At 37.1% G+C, this 18,564-nt stretch overlaps 1 protein-coding gene and 1 non-coding gene across 3 annotated transcripts; one reads left to right on the top strand and one right to left on the bottom strand.

Annotated features, from left to right (window-relative positions):
* Positions 1-310: 310 nt before the first annotated feature.
* Positions 311-16,261, top strand: LOC139979809 (medium-chain acyl-CoA ligase ACSF2, mitochondrial-like). Of its 2 annotated transcripts, none has more exons than XM_071990934.1 (14): positions 311-472; positions 2,568-2,686; positions 4,454-4,643; positions 5,383-5,565; positions 6,337-6,458; positions 6,646-6,811; positions 7,391-7,486; positions 8,469-8,617; positions 9,830-9,998; positions 10,949-11,056; positions 11,668-11,819; positions 12,365-12,506; positions 13,010-13,120; positions 13,806-16,261. In XM_071990934.1, exons 2-14 carry the CDS (start codon positions 2,610-2,612, stop codon positions 13,929-13,931), a joined length of 1,791 nt encoding a protein of 596 aa, XP_071847035.1. In that variant the 5' UTR covers positions 311-472; positions 2,568-2,609; the 3' UTR covers positions 13,932-16,261. The 2 variants fall into 2 exon arrangements, with proteins under 2 accessions (XP_071847035.1, XP_071847036.1); XM_071990935.1 differs by having other exon boundaries at positions 329-549.
* Positions 16,262-17,230: 969 nt separating this feature from the next.
* Positions 17,231-17,302, bottom strand: Trnaw-cca (transfer RNA tryptophan (anticodon CCA)). Its single transcript has one exon. It is a non-coding gene; the product is annotated as a tRNA-Trp (tRNA).
* Between the last annotated feature and the right edge of the window lie 1,262 nt (positions 17,303-18,564).

Genomic DNA, 18,564 nt, shown 5'->3' with positions numbered 1-18,564 from the left:
GAGCTGGCCATCAGTCTTCACCCCCCCTCCCCCACTCAAAAATACCTTCCTACGCCACTGTTTGCAGTATACTCAACACAATAAAATTATTCATATTCCTAAAACATGTGGCTTCACAATTCCTCTCTTCAATGCCAGACATATCGGTGGTTCAACGAACAGATGGTATTTCTGTGGTTCAACCATAGAAATGGATGAGGCCGTTTTTAGTTCTTTTGGGTTCAATGGTATTCGGTTTCAATGTGCATGACGCATGCTAAGATAACCATTGTAAACTCCTTCTGTCAGACAGTCCAAAGGTCGGTCTCACGTATTATCATCCGGTCTCATGCATGTATCAAATGTGCTTTACGTTTGCCTAGGCTAAGTCTAGAAGCTCCACCCACCTGAGTGACTACCGTGCACAGTGTCACTTTCGTTACCAGGTTGGTGGAAAAGTTGACCTGGGCTTCTAATCGAGCCCCGTGCATTAGTAAGTATCACCTCCAGGAGGTTCTTGCAATTCCCTTGGGAGTTCAAAACTAAGGAATGGATTGCGTCCAGGATCTCGTATGACATAATTGACCTAAACTTAGGCCTAGGGCCTAAAAAAAGTTAGGCCCAGGCCTAAGGCTATAGTAGTATAGGTCCTAACTGAGGCTAGAACTTAAGTCAGGCCGAGACAAACGTAATGCTAAGCTAAACCCTATTATTACACCATGATAAGACTACCACCAGGTGCCCAACTTTTTGCTATACATATTACTAGGCTACACCCTTACTCCTTAGGCTAATGTTGCTGTAACATTGACAACAGGGTTTAACTAGGCCTAGCTTGTACAGAGTTCAAACTAAGTTGAGCCTAAGGTACTAATAACAGTAGCTTAGGCCTAGAAATGAACTGCAACCTGGCCTACTTGTCAGCAAGTACATTAAAGCTCTCTTAGTCTTACACTGTTGTCAATCACAGACCTTGCTCAGCTAAACTTATATTTTTATCGGCATAGGAATATGCCGAGGCTATGCCTGTCGTTAAATCTTTGCAAGGCATCATTTATATTTATTAGAATTAGGGCGTAGCCGATTGAGCAATTTTTTGCACAATATCATTCCACTATATTCAACTAAAATTGGTCAGATGAAGGTATTCTTGGGTGAATTTAATTAAGTTTGACCAGTTTATTGATAAATTTACGTCTTTTGTGGTTATAATGCTGGTGCAAATTTAGTTGCATTAAAATTTCCATGTGATATTTAAAGGTATGCTGCATCGTCCCCAAATATGCTAGATATTCAAATATGGTTACCTTCCATGAAAATTCTTAAACTGTTTTTATTACAACCTTTGAGGAGATTTTCCTCACTGGGACATTCAGTCATCTTGTGTGTTCCTTAAAAATGTCTGCGAACAATCTGGAGGGTTAAAGAACTCCAGGAAAGTGTTTCTTGAAAACTTCTAGCAATTATAGCGTGCTATAATTTGGGGCCTAAGCTGGCTACCTTTAAAGTGTTGAGAAAACCCCAATCATTGCACAATTTTTCCCATCTTGACAAAGCGTAACAATATGAAATTTTACCGGTTCCCGGACAGCTCACCCCTGGTCGAATTCCCCCAGGACGATCCCCCCGACGATTCCCCCCTCGTACAATTCCCACTGGGACAATTCCCAAACCTGACAATTGTCCCCTAGAGAATTCCCACTCGGACAATTTCCAACCATGACAAATTCCCCCGGACAACCCCCTCCTCCAAAATTTTGACGATTGATTGACAGCCTTTGTAGGCGGGGTTTAAACTATGAGTCCAGTAAAAATGGGGTTAACCTAGAACTAACTGCAACAGGAGATTTCAATTTATTCATATTGTTGTTGTGTCCCCACTGAATCATTTAAAGAAATAGTTCAAAGCACCGCCTATTCATGAATATAAATGAGATTGGCACCACAAATAATAGGGACCATCTACTCACTATGGGTAATCCACCATCCAAGTATGGATATTACGCAGGTTATATTATGCAGGTCACCTCACACCTACAGATATCTAATGTGAAGGCTTAATCTAAAAGATGGGATGGGGGAAGGAGGTGGGGCCAAGGGTGGGAGAAGGAGTCAAGTGGCTCGATAGCTTGCCAGATAGTCAGGACTCTAATATTCCAGTGAAGGTACAATGTGCTCATGATCCAAGTGTTAAGGGTTAGTAATGTACAGCCAATCAACCACTCGCGGATTCAGGTTTTCTTCAAAAGGAAACATAATTCACATACATGTGCAAACTTGTTGGTGTATGACAGTACTGTAGATGACAAGGAAAATAACTGATAGCTTAGAAATACCAAATAGTCCCATGGTCACACTCAAGGTTTCCACCAAAAAGCCTATGAACCAGGGGAAACTTCTTTTTCACCTGAAAATGGTCCCTGGCACTAAAAACATTAATTTCAAACTCACTCCCGATTATGATTGTCACCGAAAAAATTGTTCTTAATTCGACGTAGTATAAAAGTTGCAATGACCTAAAGACATATATTATGTACCTTAAAGCTAACTACAATCATAAACATATGTATTTTTTGTTTGTTTTGCAGACAGTGATTGGGGGCAGCTAGAGTACAGCAACACCAAGTAAGATGATAAAGCTCAGACGGTGTGCAAAGGGCATTGCATCTGTCCCAAGACTTTATTCAAGATCTCTTTCATTTTCAGCGTAAGAGCATTTTCTCTCTCACTTTTCGAGACCAGCATGTGTACATTAATGTGTGTTGTGATCAGGCCTGACAAAAGGGACGGGGAGGGGCCAGGCTGAGAAGGCCCTGGAAGCCTGAGTCAATTGGAGGTCCGTAAAAATGTGCGGTGAAGAATTATGTATTCTCATATCCATAACTTCATAATTCAGTAAGCTGGGCCAGTGGCATTATTGATCCTGGGACCAAGCTTGGCTCTCAACACTCTGAAGTATGATCGTTATCCTAACCATTGAAATGCACAGAGTGTTAATTTGTCCAAATCTACCTTAGATTTTCTCAAAGCGAGATTGCAATCTAGCAAACTTAGACATCCTGTGAATGTTGCATGGTTTCATTCAAAATGTTGTACAAATTTCTCAGTGGATCACCTGTAAGCATTAATCATTTGTATGCTACTGTACTGTATGCACAGTTTTTTTTATTATTTGTTTACCTACTTTTAGCACAGAAGGTAATTTAACAGTATTGTATTGAACATTTTATGCCATCTATGAAATGTTGACAGATTCTAAAGTTTCTTACATCTTTGTTATCATGAAAGGATTTTAGATAAGTATGAGAAGGCGAAGTCAAATTGTTTCACTGAATTTTTTTTGGATTATCTGATTTGCTCTGTATCTGATCTCAGAACAAATATGTGATGAAGGGATACTGATCGTCGAAGAAGGCAAACTTGATACCAAAAGTTTGAGATGTATGTAGATGATGTTAACAACTTTAATACCTCAGTCTTTGTATGATCGAGACTCGGGGACTTCATATCAGACAGAACCATCAGAATTGACTGATTGTTTGGATAAAAGATCTCTTTTATTTGCAAAAAGGCTCTAATATATAATATACCGCTGTTACACCTTTTAAACTTTGAGTGCAGTCGCAGTGTGGTATGTGCGTATAGTGTGCCCATATGTGCATGTGTTCAGTATGTACAAGACTTCCCCGTCACCAAACATGTTTTGCACTCAAAATTAATTAACAATTAATTTATCAGGGGCAAAGGAAACAAATATGGTCTTGCAGTTATTAAAATGTTTAATTAATTGTGCTACGTATCTGTTTCCCAATTAATCGCCCCATGTAAGCCAGCAAACTTATGTTAGCAATCTTGTCATGTTATTGACATTTGTTAAAACACATGTTGGTTTTGTCAATATAAAATCTGCAGGTATGTTTAATGAAATTGTAACACTGATGACGTATAGACAACACATGTATGTACAAATTTGATCAGTGAAGCAAATAATATATTACATTCATTATTATACTAAAAGGACAAATGTATATATTAATTGGGGAGATATATATTGAAGGCCGCATGCAATCATCTTTGGCCACTAAAAGTTTTCCTTACAACTCCCTGTACAGTAGTAATGTATGAGCTGTTAAAAGAAATTGTTACCTGCAGCTCTATGGTAATCAAGAAATTGCTTAGTCATTACTAACAAAAACAAACGATGGAAGCTTGTTGGCACCATTTGCTAAATTGAGATGTCCACATTCAGTAAGTTAAACACACATGGATTGAACAATTTACTAGGGACTTTGATCCCAACAGATTTGTAAGTATGCCAGAATAAGAATGAGTAAGATAAATCAATCTTGATCGTCTTGTAAAAATCCATTATTACTAAATTTAATTACTTACTTTAATTCAGGTAGTTACATCTCCTTATTATTTCCCACGTTTAACCCCTTTATTTATTCTTTTCTGTTCCTTTTTGCCATAGGTCCTTGAATCGTAACCGAAAAAACACACAGTTAGAGGAAAGCTACTACCACTCCACCAGTAATATTCCGTTGCTAGGGAAAACCATCGGTCGTATGCTTGATGAAACAGTCGCCAAGTACCCGGACAGGACTGCCTATGTGTTTCCAAAAGATGACAAAAGAAGAACATTTAGGCAATTGCAAGATGAGGTATATTGGTGTTTAAAACAAAAGAGAAATCTACAAAATAAAAGTTATAAGCTAACCCATCAAAGTGTCAATGGTTAAACTCTGGGGATTTATTTCCTTGTATTTTTAAGTACACCGTGAATGGATGCTTCAGAGGTATTCATTTTCTAACCCTTTGGCAGTTTGTAAAAAAAAAAACAGAGGAGGGCAAAGATGGTCATATCCTTCTTTTTTTATTTTATTTCTTGTTTCTTTTGTTTTAACAACACTTTCATTGCAATATGCCTGAGACAATAATATTTCAAGCCAATAAATAAATTTATAGCTCATTTATCTTGGCAGATAAAGACTACATTTAGTTGAAATATCATTATTGATGTCTTGCTCTTCCAATCTCCATCCAATCCTCCTTTCCAGAAGAAATATTGAAACAAGAGAAAAAAGCCATGGTAATGAAATAATGGACTAAAATTCCAATTAAGGATGTCGATCTTAATTTGCATGCCTTAGTATTTGAGAATGGTTTGACTTTGAGAAGCATGCTATGGAACCATGTCACACACATTGGTTGCATTTTGTATGTCTAAAAGTACATATTTACCAGTAACCATCTGGCTAGCACCTTTCTATTGATACTATTTTCTCATGCAGTGCGTTCAGTTGGTAGACATTTCCAAGTATGTTTTGTTAAGTTTTTTCTTTATTCCCACTCATATCAATTCCATAGATATCTTCTTGGACTTTTCATGTCATTTTACAGGTTGATCGATTGGCTGCAGGATTTTTATCCTTAGGGCTCAAGAAGGGAGATCGCGTCGGAATGTGGGGACCCAATACACTGGAATGGATTCTGACACAGTATGCTACCGCTAAAGTCGGCTTGATCATGGTTAATATGAACCCAGGATACAGAACTAGTGAGTTAGAGTATGCATTAAAGAAGGTAATTAGACGACTTACTGGCTTGATGTCATACATTCATGACTTTGCTCAATTTATAGTTTATTACTAACAATTAAAATAAAAGAAAGGAAAAAAAAATTTAAACTAGAGGATCTATCTCTTGGATTGTTCTTACATTGTTGAAAAATTGGCATCAACATGAAATAGCAACTTTAGAGCTGCACAAGTTGCAAAGACATTACATGAAAGCATTGTCATCATTATTTTGTATTTTTTGGACTGGACTTCATAATCTATGAAAGATTCAAGTACCCTGAAATAATAGTTTCGGAGCAATTAATCATTAGCCCAAATAGCAATATTGTATTGACACTTCAAAATTAATTGACCTAACTTCACAAAAAAATGCTTTGATAACCTATTCATTCAATGGAAAAAAGTTTAAAGGGACTCTGTAATAGGAAGGTAGTATAATGTTTAAGTGCTGAGAAATGAGACCTCAAAGTCAGGAAAATGACAAAATGACAGATGTGATAAATTGGCCAATTTTGAAGCAATGCAACTGTTTTTCAGAATATGCGTATTTCATTGTGTTCCAAGCATTCACAAATTTTTAAAAGAGTTCGAACTACAACATGCTCCAAATTTTGGTGACTTTATATGGAATAACCCATATATATATATATATATATATATTACATGGAATGTACGAAATATATATCATATAAAATACATAACATTACAAGAGTTTGGGAAATAAATGACTTCATTTTGACAATCAAAAACTGTATTTCCTATTAATCTGTTGCAGGTTGGAGTCAAGGCGATAGTTTCTGCACAGTCCTTTAAAACTCAGGATTATTACAGCATGATTCACGAAATATGTCCAGAAATCGAAGAAGCGACTCCAGGTCATCATCTGAAGAGCAAGAAGTGAGTGTTTTTGGGGAAATAATAATTACATATATATTATATTGCTTCTGTTTGCATAAAATTTGCATCACAATCAATATGCATGTCATAATGGCTCTCTGATATATAATTATTGTTAAGTAATTTTAAGTCACATTCAGTGTATTATATTTATAGTAATGATACCATGTCATTCTTTTTGTAATAGCTTACCAGAATTGGAGTCAGTAATAATGCTAGGATCTGGCAACTTTAAGGGGGCACTCATGTTTGATGACGTCATGGACTTAGCAAGAGACGAACACAGGAAGGAAGCAGCAGAGATTGCTAAGACTCTGCAGTTCGATGATCCCATCAATATTCAGTTTACTTCTGTGAGTTGCCATGGTTTCAATTTATCACCATAAACTAGGGTGGCCGGAGGTCAGGCATTAGGTCGGACTCTCTGACGATTCCGTGCACTGTCCTTCATCGGACATGACTTCTCGTAGGACACACGTACGTCCAGCATTTTCAATGAAAGGATTTGAAGGGAAACTAAACTAAACAGTTTGATGTTCTCTTTTTTTGGAATCCTAGAGCTACGTATTCATAATAATTGTACCAGAACCGTATTAGCTTACAAGCTCCGAAACATGATTCCTTACTATTATCCCATGTCATCTTTCCAAATCCTTGATGTATCCTCCATTTTGAATCCTGTCAGTGGCCACCCTACAGTAGATCAGACCTTTCCTGCAAATGCCCCACTCAAAGTCAACTAGCTGTTGGTACACTCAACGGGTCTTCTGTTGAGGCTTCGTCTTGGATCGAAAACGTGTGGAAGAAAATTCACTTCTGAGGAGTTCACCCCTTTTATGAGAACAGAAACTGCTTGTAATCAAAAATTAGTTATCACAGAGCAGAAAATAACTTAACCATACATATATCATGTCTCTATTTCATTACTACAGGGAACTACAGGTTTTCCAAAGGGAGCCACATTATCTCATCAGAACATCTTAAATAATTCTAATTTTGTCGGGTTCGGTATTAAGTACCACGAAAAGGTGAGTACAATTAATGTAATCACTCGTAGACAGTATAGATATGTTATGGCCTACCCTAGAATTGTATTGATATATGCTTGATAGTATCGTTCAGCAGTGAATTTATTCTTCGCCTTTAAAAGGGGCGGTTGTGGGGGGGGGCGACTTGTTCTGAACTGTGTGACTTGGTCAAAATGGCAGTCGAAATCAGTTAATCATTTTTGTGGTATTGCCTGTTGGAAGTTATCAGCAGTAGTGGTTAAATACATGTATGTACATTGACAAATTGTTTTGTTTTGTGTTTCCTTATGTTGCACTTGGTTGCTTTAATCTTGGAGCCTACACAACTTGTACTGAGTGAACTGTTATTTTTGTTATAATATTTATACTTTAAAATGAAGAAAATTTGGACTGCAAAAACTTTGAAGAAAAGCAAAACATTTTATTCTACACTAGTTGTGAATAGATCTGCACAGATCCATAGTACATTAGACTCATTATACTCTATACAAGTCAGCCTATAGCTATCCATGTCTTGTAAGCGGGAATTCAGCCTCTGAAGAAGATCCTGATGGAAACGTCATGAGGCCCGCTTACTTTTAAACATTTATTTCTTCCTTTTTTTTGGCAGAGTTGTAGGAAGTCACATCGTTTTTAGTCCAATTGTATGCATGTTTATATGTATTTTAGATCCTCCTGCAAGCAGGAACTCGCAAAGAAGCCTCATTGGCTTATAAAAACTGCAAGCTGACCGAAGTCAGTCACTTAAATTCATATTTAAAGTCCATGATTATGAATTGTCAATTGTCAACAACTCTGTAACTGGACGACATACATTAATCCATTAATCTTGGAGTGACTCGAACTTGGGACCTTATGATTGGAAGTCACCGGCGTTACTTGTGAGTCCATCGCTCCCATTGACTTCCCAGACAGTGAAAATGATGCATGCTTTGCACTTTACGTTTATTTTATTTTTCTGCTTTGTCTATTTGCCTTGTAGCATCATACTATTTGCTGTCCCGTTCCCCTCTATCACTGTTTTGGAATGGTTTTGGCTAGCATGTGTGTTGTAACCCACGGTGCTACCTGCGTGTTCCCTTCACCCTCATTTGAGCCTGAGCCTACCTTACAAGCAGTCGAAAAGGAAAAGTAAGAATATCATGAATATTCATAAAGTCTGCTGCAATGTGTATCACAGTTTTGTCATTCTCTTGTTAGAAATATTTTGGACAATAATCCAGATGCATGATTTTTTTTTTTTTAATTCCACTATGTAAGATCTAATTGTATAACATTTGTTATATGTTTATGCTTGAATTGATTTGCTTTCAATATAATTTGATATAATGTCACAAAATAACTCCAAAGTTAAAGGTGTAGAGAAGAATCCACTTTAATATAATTTATGCAAGAAATCTATTGGTTGTTAGCTGTGAAAGTTTTGTTTGACATTCATTTTATAGTAAAGTCTTTGAGGTCTACAGAAGTCAATAGTCAAAATGCGGGTAAACTCGTTGAAATGAGTATCCCAATGAGGCTGCACCCAGCAGTTCTGAATGCCGCCCAGCACAGACAGTATTTTTTTTATGATTAATTTAACAAATGTTGACATTACCAAAATATGGGTGAATACTTGGCAGAGAAGTTAGTGCCATTTGCCATCTAAGCATACTTCATTTGCAAACATTTTCCAAAAGGGAGGGGGTACCCCCACCCCTAAGAGTCCTCCCCCAGGACATGGATCACACTACCACAAAAATGCACCCGGCACTAAATATTCCTGAGCACATCCCTGAAAGAATCTTGTTAGCAATGGTCAAAACAATGACTAATTTAAACTTGTTTGTAGTGTTTACATTCAATGCCATTGAATATCCTCATATGGAATGTGGCAAGTAGTCACTAAGCTATAATAGTTTCTTTTAGTTCCTCCCTTCACTACCTCTCACAACCCTGTATTAGTTCATATGTATATCTTGGGTGATGTTTTCTTCTTCGGTTTTGCAATATGGTAGTTAATATTTTCACATACTGCTCTCTGAATTCACAATTTTGAAGTTGAATTTCATTCACACCCTTAAAAGAAAACTGCTTTTTCCAAGTAAAATGCAATGAACCATTATCATTGAATGAATAAAGTTATAGTTGTTCAACTTAGGCTAAAATTAGCTTACAGGGACGTGTGTTATACGTACATGAAACTTAACTTCATTGCAGTTGGGAGGTTAAATGTGATTACACTTGGTCATACCCTTAAATACTTTTAGCTCATTCAAACCTCAATCATATGGTTAACTATATGTCATCTTCACATTATACATTTGACATATAACCTTGTCAGTGCTGTTTCGCCTATCACAGATGCACATCCCTGTATGGCACACCCACAATGTTCATAGATATGCTGAACCATGCAAACTTCAAAAACTACGACGTCAGCTCCCTCTCGACTGGCATCATGGCAGGGTCGCCTTGTCCAGTTGAAATTATGAAGCAGTGTATCTCAAAAATGAATATGCATGATGTTATGGTAAGTTTATATTACAACTTCAGCCTGGGGATTGGTCGGTGGGTTTTAGTAGTGTGTAAGACAAGGTTTTTGACCATACGGGGAATTTATATTCATGAGCACAGAATAAACTGTCCTGAGTGTATGGGAAGTATTTGTCAGACAATACTTTGAAAAGGATGTTTAGGAATAACTGTTATTTATTCACCACAGTCTAGTCTAGGCTTATAACAATTTCATAGAAGATGGATAAAATTGATATGTGCTTTGAACTATTTTTTTAGCATTGGTTGTATCGGTTTGCAGTATTGGAAAAGGTGTACACAATTTGCCAGTTTAGTCCGTGAAATTGTAAGTGGATTTCATGGCAAGTGCAGGTTGGGTAGTATCACTTTATTGATCAAATGGAACCACTTGGTGAGACAGTAAATCTGCGATATCTCCCGACTGGCACATCAAATTTCTTAGCTGTTTGGAGAGATTTCTGCATCAGTGGTGATACATCTACCACACAGATGAAGTTGACGAGATAACTGATGATGATTTGGTGTTCTTCAACATTAAAGGCATTGAAGACTCGCCCCAAACCGCATGCGGCCATCTGAAAAAGTTAACTTTCTGTTGCTTGCAAGTGACATTTTGTTCGTGTCGCTACAAAATGCAGACAGTAATGAAACGTGATACCTTAATTGTTATCTTTAGCTGGACCTGAGATGTCCATCGCTGTATTGTTTGTATACTGTGCTGTGGGTATTGATCGCAGCTGTATGTACTGACTGTACACTAGTGTCTAATTACCGGCGGTAGCAAGCTGTGTGTGTATTTATTTTCTGGGATCGATGGTGGTGTTTAACTCTTCTGTTACACCTCATTCGAAACTAGGTCAAAATTACCGACATTAGACGTTTATTTTTGCGCAAGTCTTCACCACACCCTTTAATCCAAGTTGTATGTAATCTTATAATGTACAGATAGCCTATGGACTGACAGAGACCAGTCCCGTAACCAATCTTACCTGCCTAGGTGATCCAGTTGAACTTACTACCAGCACTGTCGGAAAGGCTCTCGATCATGTGCAGGTGAGTTTGACATGAGAGGAAGTAATATCTCTGATTGGTCACATATATCATGTGATGTAAAGTTATATCTGAGCAATTACTTTTCTGAACATATTTGAATAAGTTTCAAGGCAAATTTGATGGTAGGATATTAAGAGTATAACAAGTATATGTAATAATTTTTAATTCACCAGAAATGCCCGCATACCTCTTTGCTCTCCCCTATCTCTCTCCCCATCCCTTGCCCCGACTCCCCATCCTCTTTACCCGTCCGTTGGCAACCTCTGAAACTGTTGATAAAGTTGCTAACATCTGAAAAAAATCCCACAGACTACGGAAGAATTTTTTCCTGATGTGGATTTACTAAAGAGCTAAGGTGTGAACCAATCAACTCTTCCATTTCGTGGAGCACACTAATTTTTTTTTTTCCCCAGAAGTGAAAAAGTCACCCTGATGGGTAAATTTTTGACTTGCAAAAAACACCGGGCCTAAAGGGGTTCACTATGATTGGGATTTTCTTTTTTGGTCATTCTGTTTTCTGGCTCAGGTTCTTTCCATTTCAAGTAATTTGCATATATATTGTTTTTCGAGTACCGTTTTCAAGCATGCTCGAACTCTGCTCGTACCTCCAGTTGAAAGTCATCGACCCCATGGAAGGCAACATCGTACCGGTGAATACCCCCGGAGAACTCTGCATCAGTGGCTACTGTGTCATGAGAGGATATTGGAACGATGATGCCAAAACTAGAGAAGCCATTGATGAAGAAGGATGGTTTCACTCAGGGTAAGTGAATGTTGTTGTAAAAAACAAAGGAGGGGGGGGGGAGAGAGAGAGCAGTATTAAAGCAGGTCAGAAGTGTACAATACTCTCAATATCGATGGTAATACTGTAGCTGTTCAGGGGCGGAGCCAGGATTTCATAAAGGAGTAGGTGTTGCCTGGGTTTGTGGAAGCATACCATATGTAGGAGGGGCAGGGGAGTCGTTGCACTGACAAATTAAAACTTGAGATGTGAAATGGTGCAAATTATGCAAATAACAACTTTTGAAGTTATGTGAGGTTGAAAGGGAGAGCTTGTAACCCCCCACCCCACCCCACCCCAACCCCTGCACTATTGTGTACCATTAGACTCTTTAAGAAAGGGAAAGCATACCATCAAGTTTGTGATTTGTTAAATATAATTTATATTACTAAAAAAAGAAAAGTGTAGAGAGAAATAGAAGACCAAATTATACAATGGAGAACTATACTTATCATAAGCAACCCAAAGCTAATAAATGACTTATGAATATAAGAGGTACTCATCGATCGCTTGGTTATATCTTTCAGAGATTTGGCGAGGATGGACGAGAATGGCTACTGTAGAATTGTAGGAAGGATAAAGGACTTGATCATCAGAGGAGGAGAGAATGTCTACCCGACAGAAATTGAACAATTCTTGTACAAACATCACAAAATTGAAGATGTACAGGTGAAACAACCGCTGAAAATATTGAAAAACTATAATACCCCTTTTTCTTTCAATTTTACATGTGGCTTGTGTGGCTTACCTTTCTGAAAATTTTAGAAACAGATTTATTACTTAAATTATGCAATCATTTTTTCGGCTCCTTATTGTTCTTTGCTTTAGAAATATGTCAAAAATCAAGTTATTTGTAGTTTTCTGGTGACTTTCTGAGTCTAGTGCTTTCAAACCAATATAGAAGTAAGACCATAAAGCTTCTTGTCATATTCTCATGAAAGTATCAGAGTAGTAGGACATAAAGTATACATACCTCCTGATAGTTCAAATGTTAGGTAAATAGTTGTTTGAATAAAAATGGTGGGCGGGGGGGGGGGGCGGATGGTGGTAAGTTGGTTATCATATCTCCACCCCTTACGTTAAGTATTTCTTTGGTTTTAATCAGAAAAATCATTGTTTTAACTTTAACATTTGATTCGTTTTATTCATATTATGATGTTTTTTACTTGTAGGTGATCGGTCTACCTGATAAGCGGATGGGAGAGGAAGTCTGTGCCTGCATCAAAGTTAAGGCAGGAGAAAGGGTGACCCCTGAAGAAATCAAAGACTTCTGTAAAGGCCAAGTAAGTGCTCCATGCATTGTTATATTCTAATTTCTTATTCTATTTTATTTATATATTTCTTTTCCAAGATAGATCATACATTCAGAAAATGTTGTGTTTGCCTTTTTTTTTGTCACCCACAAATGCTGTTTCATATTTTTCAATACTTCTTCAAAATAAACGGTGATAGGTTCAAAATGTCTCCTTAATTATTCAAATTAATCTTACTCATAAAATGTAGGCAAGTGGACTTGCAAGAATTCATTCAATTCATGTAAAACATATTTAAACAGAATTATTTATAATAATGTTGCATTTAGAAATTCATTGGTTTTGATGGATGTTTTCAAATATTGCTCATCTCAATGAAAAGTTTACCCCAACACATTAAAAAAAAAAAAAACTGTAACAGCACCTTTCATGCATAGAAACATCCTCCCTCCCCCCCCCCCCCTCCTCTCCACTTACTCCTCCCTTAATAAGGATTAGTTAACTGCACATTCCAATGACAGTTTGACTGTTCTGTCAAAACCTATACTCATTATGCAACTTTACAAGTGGATGGGCTGTCAGTCAATCAAGGTGTAACCATATTATGTCATAGTTTTTAGACATCATTATAAAATATTCCATCAATAATCAGTTTTCTCCAAATTTTCTTTTCCTTTATACGTCCTCTTTTTGTTGTTTGTTTTAATTTTAACAGATTGCTCACTTCAAGATTCCACGTTACATTGAGTTTGTGGAGGAATATCCAATGACAGTCACTCTCAAGATACAGAAATACCTGATGAGACAAGAGCTGACGAAAAAGTTAAATTTATCATCCTAAGATCTTGTGAAAGCAACCCTAGATAATCATTTATCAGTGTCACAGAAATTCAAATCATGGTAGGGAAGTTAAATTATACAAATATTGACATGATCTACTTTTGATTTTTTTTTTTAATTTATTTTCGCCCTTGACTTACAATAGTCCAAGTCCGGATCATTAAATGACAATTGATAAATTCCAGTTTTTTATATGATATGTAGTTTCATCAAACTTGATTCTTATATTTTTAACTTCTTGGTTTTCTTCGTGTTTCATTTTCATTGTTGTCTTAATTCCTTACTCAATTTACAAGTGTAGACAACTTGACAGCCTTGAAAATCGGATGTTAATCCATTCATATATAGATAACATATATATAAAATAATATTGTTGAAAAACCAGTTAGTCAAGACCATAGTCTGGACGATTGCCCTAAATTAAGCTTTACATATATAAATGCAAAGACTACTATTGCCAACAGACAAGAAGTCAAACATTTAGAAAGATTCTTTAGAAAACCGTTTTTTTATCTAGTTTATATGTCAGTACACGGAAAAACAAGACAGCTGTTAATTAATTGGGCACTTTGTCAATACTTTTCTTTGTTTTTCTTTAATTTGTTCTTTTCTTTTTTATCAATTGTGAGAATTTTAAGCTGTAAGGTTACTTACATCGCTGTTTTTAATTTTTTTGTAAATTCTTTTTCATATCCAGCAATAGTGCATTACACAATGGTCTTCCATGTCAAAGTTTGCTGTAATGAGGGGGGGGGGTGGGGGAGGATCATATTTTGTCGAAACACAAACAATAACATTCCTTGTTGTAGTTGCTGTCACAGTGACTATCTCTGTGACAGACTATTGGCCAACATGCTTTTTCAAAATATAATAAATATCTGAAGAAACTTGGTAGAGTTAGCTTTTATGTTTTTAGTAAGAGATGGATTAAGCTTTTGAGGACCAGAGTCGAACAAATGAATGTTTTCCTCTAATGTTCTGTATTGCCTACTTGGTGGTCTTTGATAATTCAGTATGACTTTAAGTTTTAGCTAACTTTAGACTGAGGTTGCATGGTTATTGTAGCCACCTCTAACCAGTGCAGTCCAGTATATTTTAATTAAACAAGTTATTTCTCGGCCTTCTCAGCCTTTTGGCTAAGATCTTGTGTAGTATCTGTTCCCTTTTGAGGGGAATGGTGTTGCACTCCTGACAATGATCACACAGTCACACTCCCGATGCAAGGAGAAACTGGGGTTGAGAGCGGATCAGTCGTTCGGTAGTTTGGTTTTTGTGCCCAGGTTCTTTCCTGGGCGACTTTTTCTTGAAAAGTATTTATTTCTCTACCATAATGTAAGAACTGTTTAATAAAGTCAATGTAATGCTACGTAGTCAATTTGCCATTTTACATGGATCACTTCCTGAAAGAAGCAAACCGTGATTTTATCATGGTAGCCAATCGGAAGGCAATTGTGTAGGGAATAACATATAATGTATTCGAGATTGCCTGGTACATTAAATTGTTCATAAAAAACAGATGTCAGTGAGTGGGTCTGTGATGTCATCTTCATCGATTGAAGCACTTTTGCCCTTTTGACTATGATATTTGGTTTTTGTTATGCGAGTGATCTCAGCTTGGCCAGCAATATTTTTGGAAGAATTTTCTGCTGCAGTATTCATCATAAACAATCATGTAAATAAATGTTTTACCATTTTTAGTATTTTTTAGTTTTTTGCTTAATTGACTCTTATGGTATAATAGGAGTAGTGGGGATGGGGGGGGTGGCACTGGGATGCCACTACCAAATTACTGGCATTTTAAAACACAGCACTATGGCAGATTAATTTGCTTGTGACACAGTTTCATTTTATGGCTAAGAGAACCACTGATTTAGGTTATTCATAACCAGTGGGTTCAGGCTTTGCAATGTAAGATAGTTTCTCTGCTATGCATGGACCTGACATGATTTTACTGTTTATGTTTGATACTATAAGTAAAAGTTTAAAATATTTGAAAAGGTATGTATCATCTTTTTTTTATTTTCTTAAAATGAAACAAATGTAATATTCATTGTGTATGGATTGTTAGTTGATTTACAGAGTATTAGAGTAAACCCTGTTATTATGAATAGACTTATTAAAACTCATTTCCAGGATGAATGTGATAGGTAAGGGGGGCGAGGGGGAGGGAGAGGTGAGGGTGAGGTTGCTGAAGAACTTACCTAGTTATATCTCCCCTAGCCTGAGTAAAGTTCAAAAACCTTGAATTGGAAATTTACTCAGCCTTTGCAGCTTATAGCGTAAAGTGAATTTGGACGAATGAGAGAAAATATATATATATTTCATATACAATGGACTTTTCTTGTGTTATTTGATTGTGAATTGGAATGGAAATAACCAATAACAACTTTTTATCTTTAATTCACAGTACAATACATTACCGTACTCTACAAGAGCAAAATATCCAGGGGCAGCATACAAAGGGAGGGGGAGGGGAGGAGGAGCTTGCTCGCCTCAACTTTTGCAAAAAGGTAACCCATTTCATAGATGAAAAATGCCCTTTTTGGGATGGAAAACTTGAGTACCTGCCCTATGTCATTTTGTTCTTCATCTGCTTTTTCTAAATAGCTCTTTTGTGGTAATCTGCAAGTACCCTTTTTTGGAATTCGAAAGTGAGTAGAGTTAGCCCCTAACACAGGGGAGGGGGGCAACGAGAGCGATCGTTTCCCCACCCCCCCCCTTTGAGTGCCCCGAAAAATATAATTTAACTTAATGCAGGAAATATCATGAAGCCCTCTTTTCAGTTTGAAGGAAGCTAATCGACCCTTATCAATCTCTCCCCTGAAAGTTCGTCTATATATACTACAACGTAATACAATACTCTTTATTATTGTTTATTTCCTGCAACATGGGAGGCATTTTGGGCAAAACTTTTCTTTGTACATCATGGGTGCTCCGTTAAGTGTAACTACGTCCATGCCCTAACATGTTTCCTTTTGCTAGGATTCATTTCTTTGGCACGTATCAACGAATTATTATAGGGTTTGTTGACTCCATAGGCTTAGGAGCCCATTTTGATTTGGGGGGGGGGGCTTGATATCAGGTTAACCATTGAAAAAACACATTGCAAATTATTTTTCTTTCAGTAGGTACCCGAAAAATTCTCAGCATATTGCCCGAATTTTCACAAACATTTTTATATATTGTCCTGACCCTATGATGCTTGGAATTCGTGCCTTTTGCTGCTAAAGGTGAACACTTCGGCCGATTGCTTCTAGACTCTAAAAATGGGGAAAGGCCCAAAAGGAAAAACACTGGTGTTGACCCCGACGTGATTCGAACACGCAACCTTCTGATCTGGAGTCAGACGCGCTACCGTTGCGCCACGGAGTCAAGTGATTAAACAAGGTAAATAATAAACTTAAATAATACCAAAACCAGTTGAACAGGGCTACTATTATAGTAGCCGTAGTACATGGACTAAAATACCTACCAGCAATATTTTTAGATGTATTGGTAACGTAGGCTAAAAGTAATTTTTCAGTAGAAAATGGCAATCATAATCAAAGTGAGACTTCCATATTTGCAGTGTTTGATGTAAGCCGTTAGATTATCTCAATTATATAACGCTAAACATGTAAGCTTCCATAAAGTGTTTGTATTGTATTTGGTATTGGGGGGGGGGGGGAGGCAGAAATCCGCAAAAGTGTGGGGTCTTCCGCTCCCAGACGAAAGGAAGGTTAATTGTTAGTTGTACGGGTACGATGTCCTTGAAGGGCCAACGGAAGTAACATAGCGTACGTGTTAAGGTCGAAATTTCGACTTCTTGAAATATCGAGTTTATTGTTGAAAGTGTCTTGAAATGTCGACATGAGATATCAAGTAAACAGGTTGGATCGCTATTTGGATCGCTATTGCGAAATTATACTCACACAATTCTCAGATAAATAGTTGAAATTTCAACAAAGATAAGTCGAAAATTCGACTCGGCAATCAGTATTATTATTTATTTATTGTTAGGGCCTTTCCAATGTCCCATGGCCACCGTGACAAACAATATATGAGCTATGTACATTCTTCAAGCACTAGTCTACTTGAAGGATGATATGATGGAGACCTATATGAAACTGTGCATTGATAATTTGAATGCCGCGCTAACTTATCCATAATTTGCTAGAAAATGTCTAAAGTAGATTTTCTTCTTTGTGAAGGAATACGTGCCCCACGGTAAGAGGTGCCTTCTTCCCAGTATCGTGCGCAAGGGGGGGGGGGGGTAGGCAGTGAACTGATCCCTCGGTTCTCAAACCTAGAACAATGATTGATGAGGCTGCGCTACTGGTGGCTGTAAAGTGAACTAAATTACTTAGTACCCGTACGACTCGTAGAGGATTCAGTAACTCAATAATAAACAGCAGCTGCCTGTGGTAATCATGATCACGTGAGTTCCCTCGCTTTCAATATTGGTGGAGCATATATATCGTGCAATTAAATGTGTTTTGGAATTAATGTATGTTAATTTTATACAGACATTTTGTGGTAAATTCTCAGATGTAAAAGTAATGTCTCCAACCCCCCCCCCCCCTTTTTTTTTTTTTTTTTGACGAACACTCAATTTCATATGGTGCTTCATTTATGATTTAAAAGACTTATTTATG

The sequence above is a fragment of the Apostichopus japonicus genome, chromosome 14, assembly GCF_037975245.1.
Source record: "Apostichopus japonicus isolate 1M-3 chromosome 14, ASM3797524v1, whole genome shotgun sequence".
Lineage (NCBI taxonomy): Eukaryota > Metazoa > Echinodermata > Holothuroidea > Aspidochirotida > Stichopodidae > Apostichopus > Apostichopus japonicus.
The sequence above is the reverse complement of the archived record's forward strand: the minus strand, read 5'-3'. Positions and strand labels throughout refer to the sequence as shown.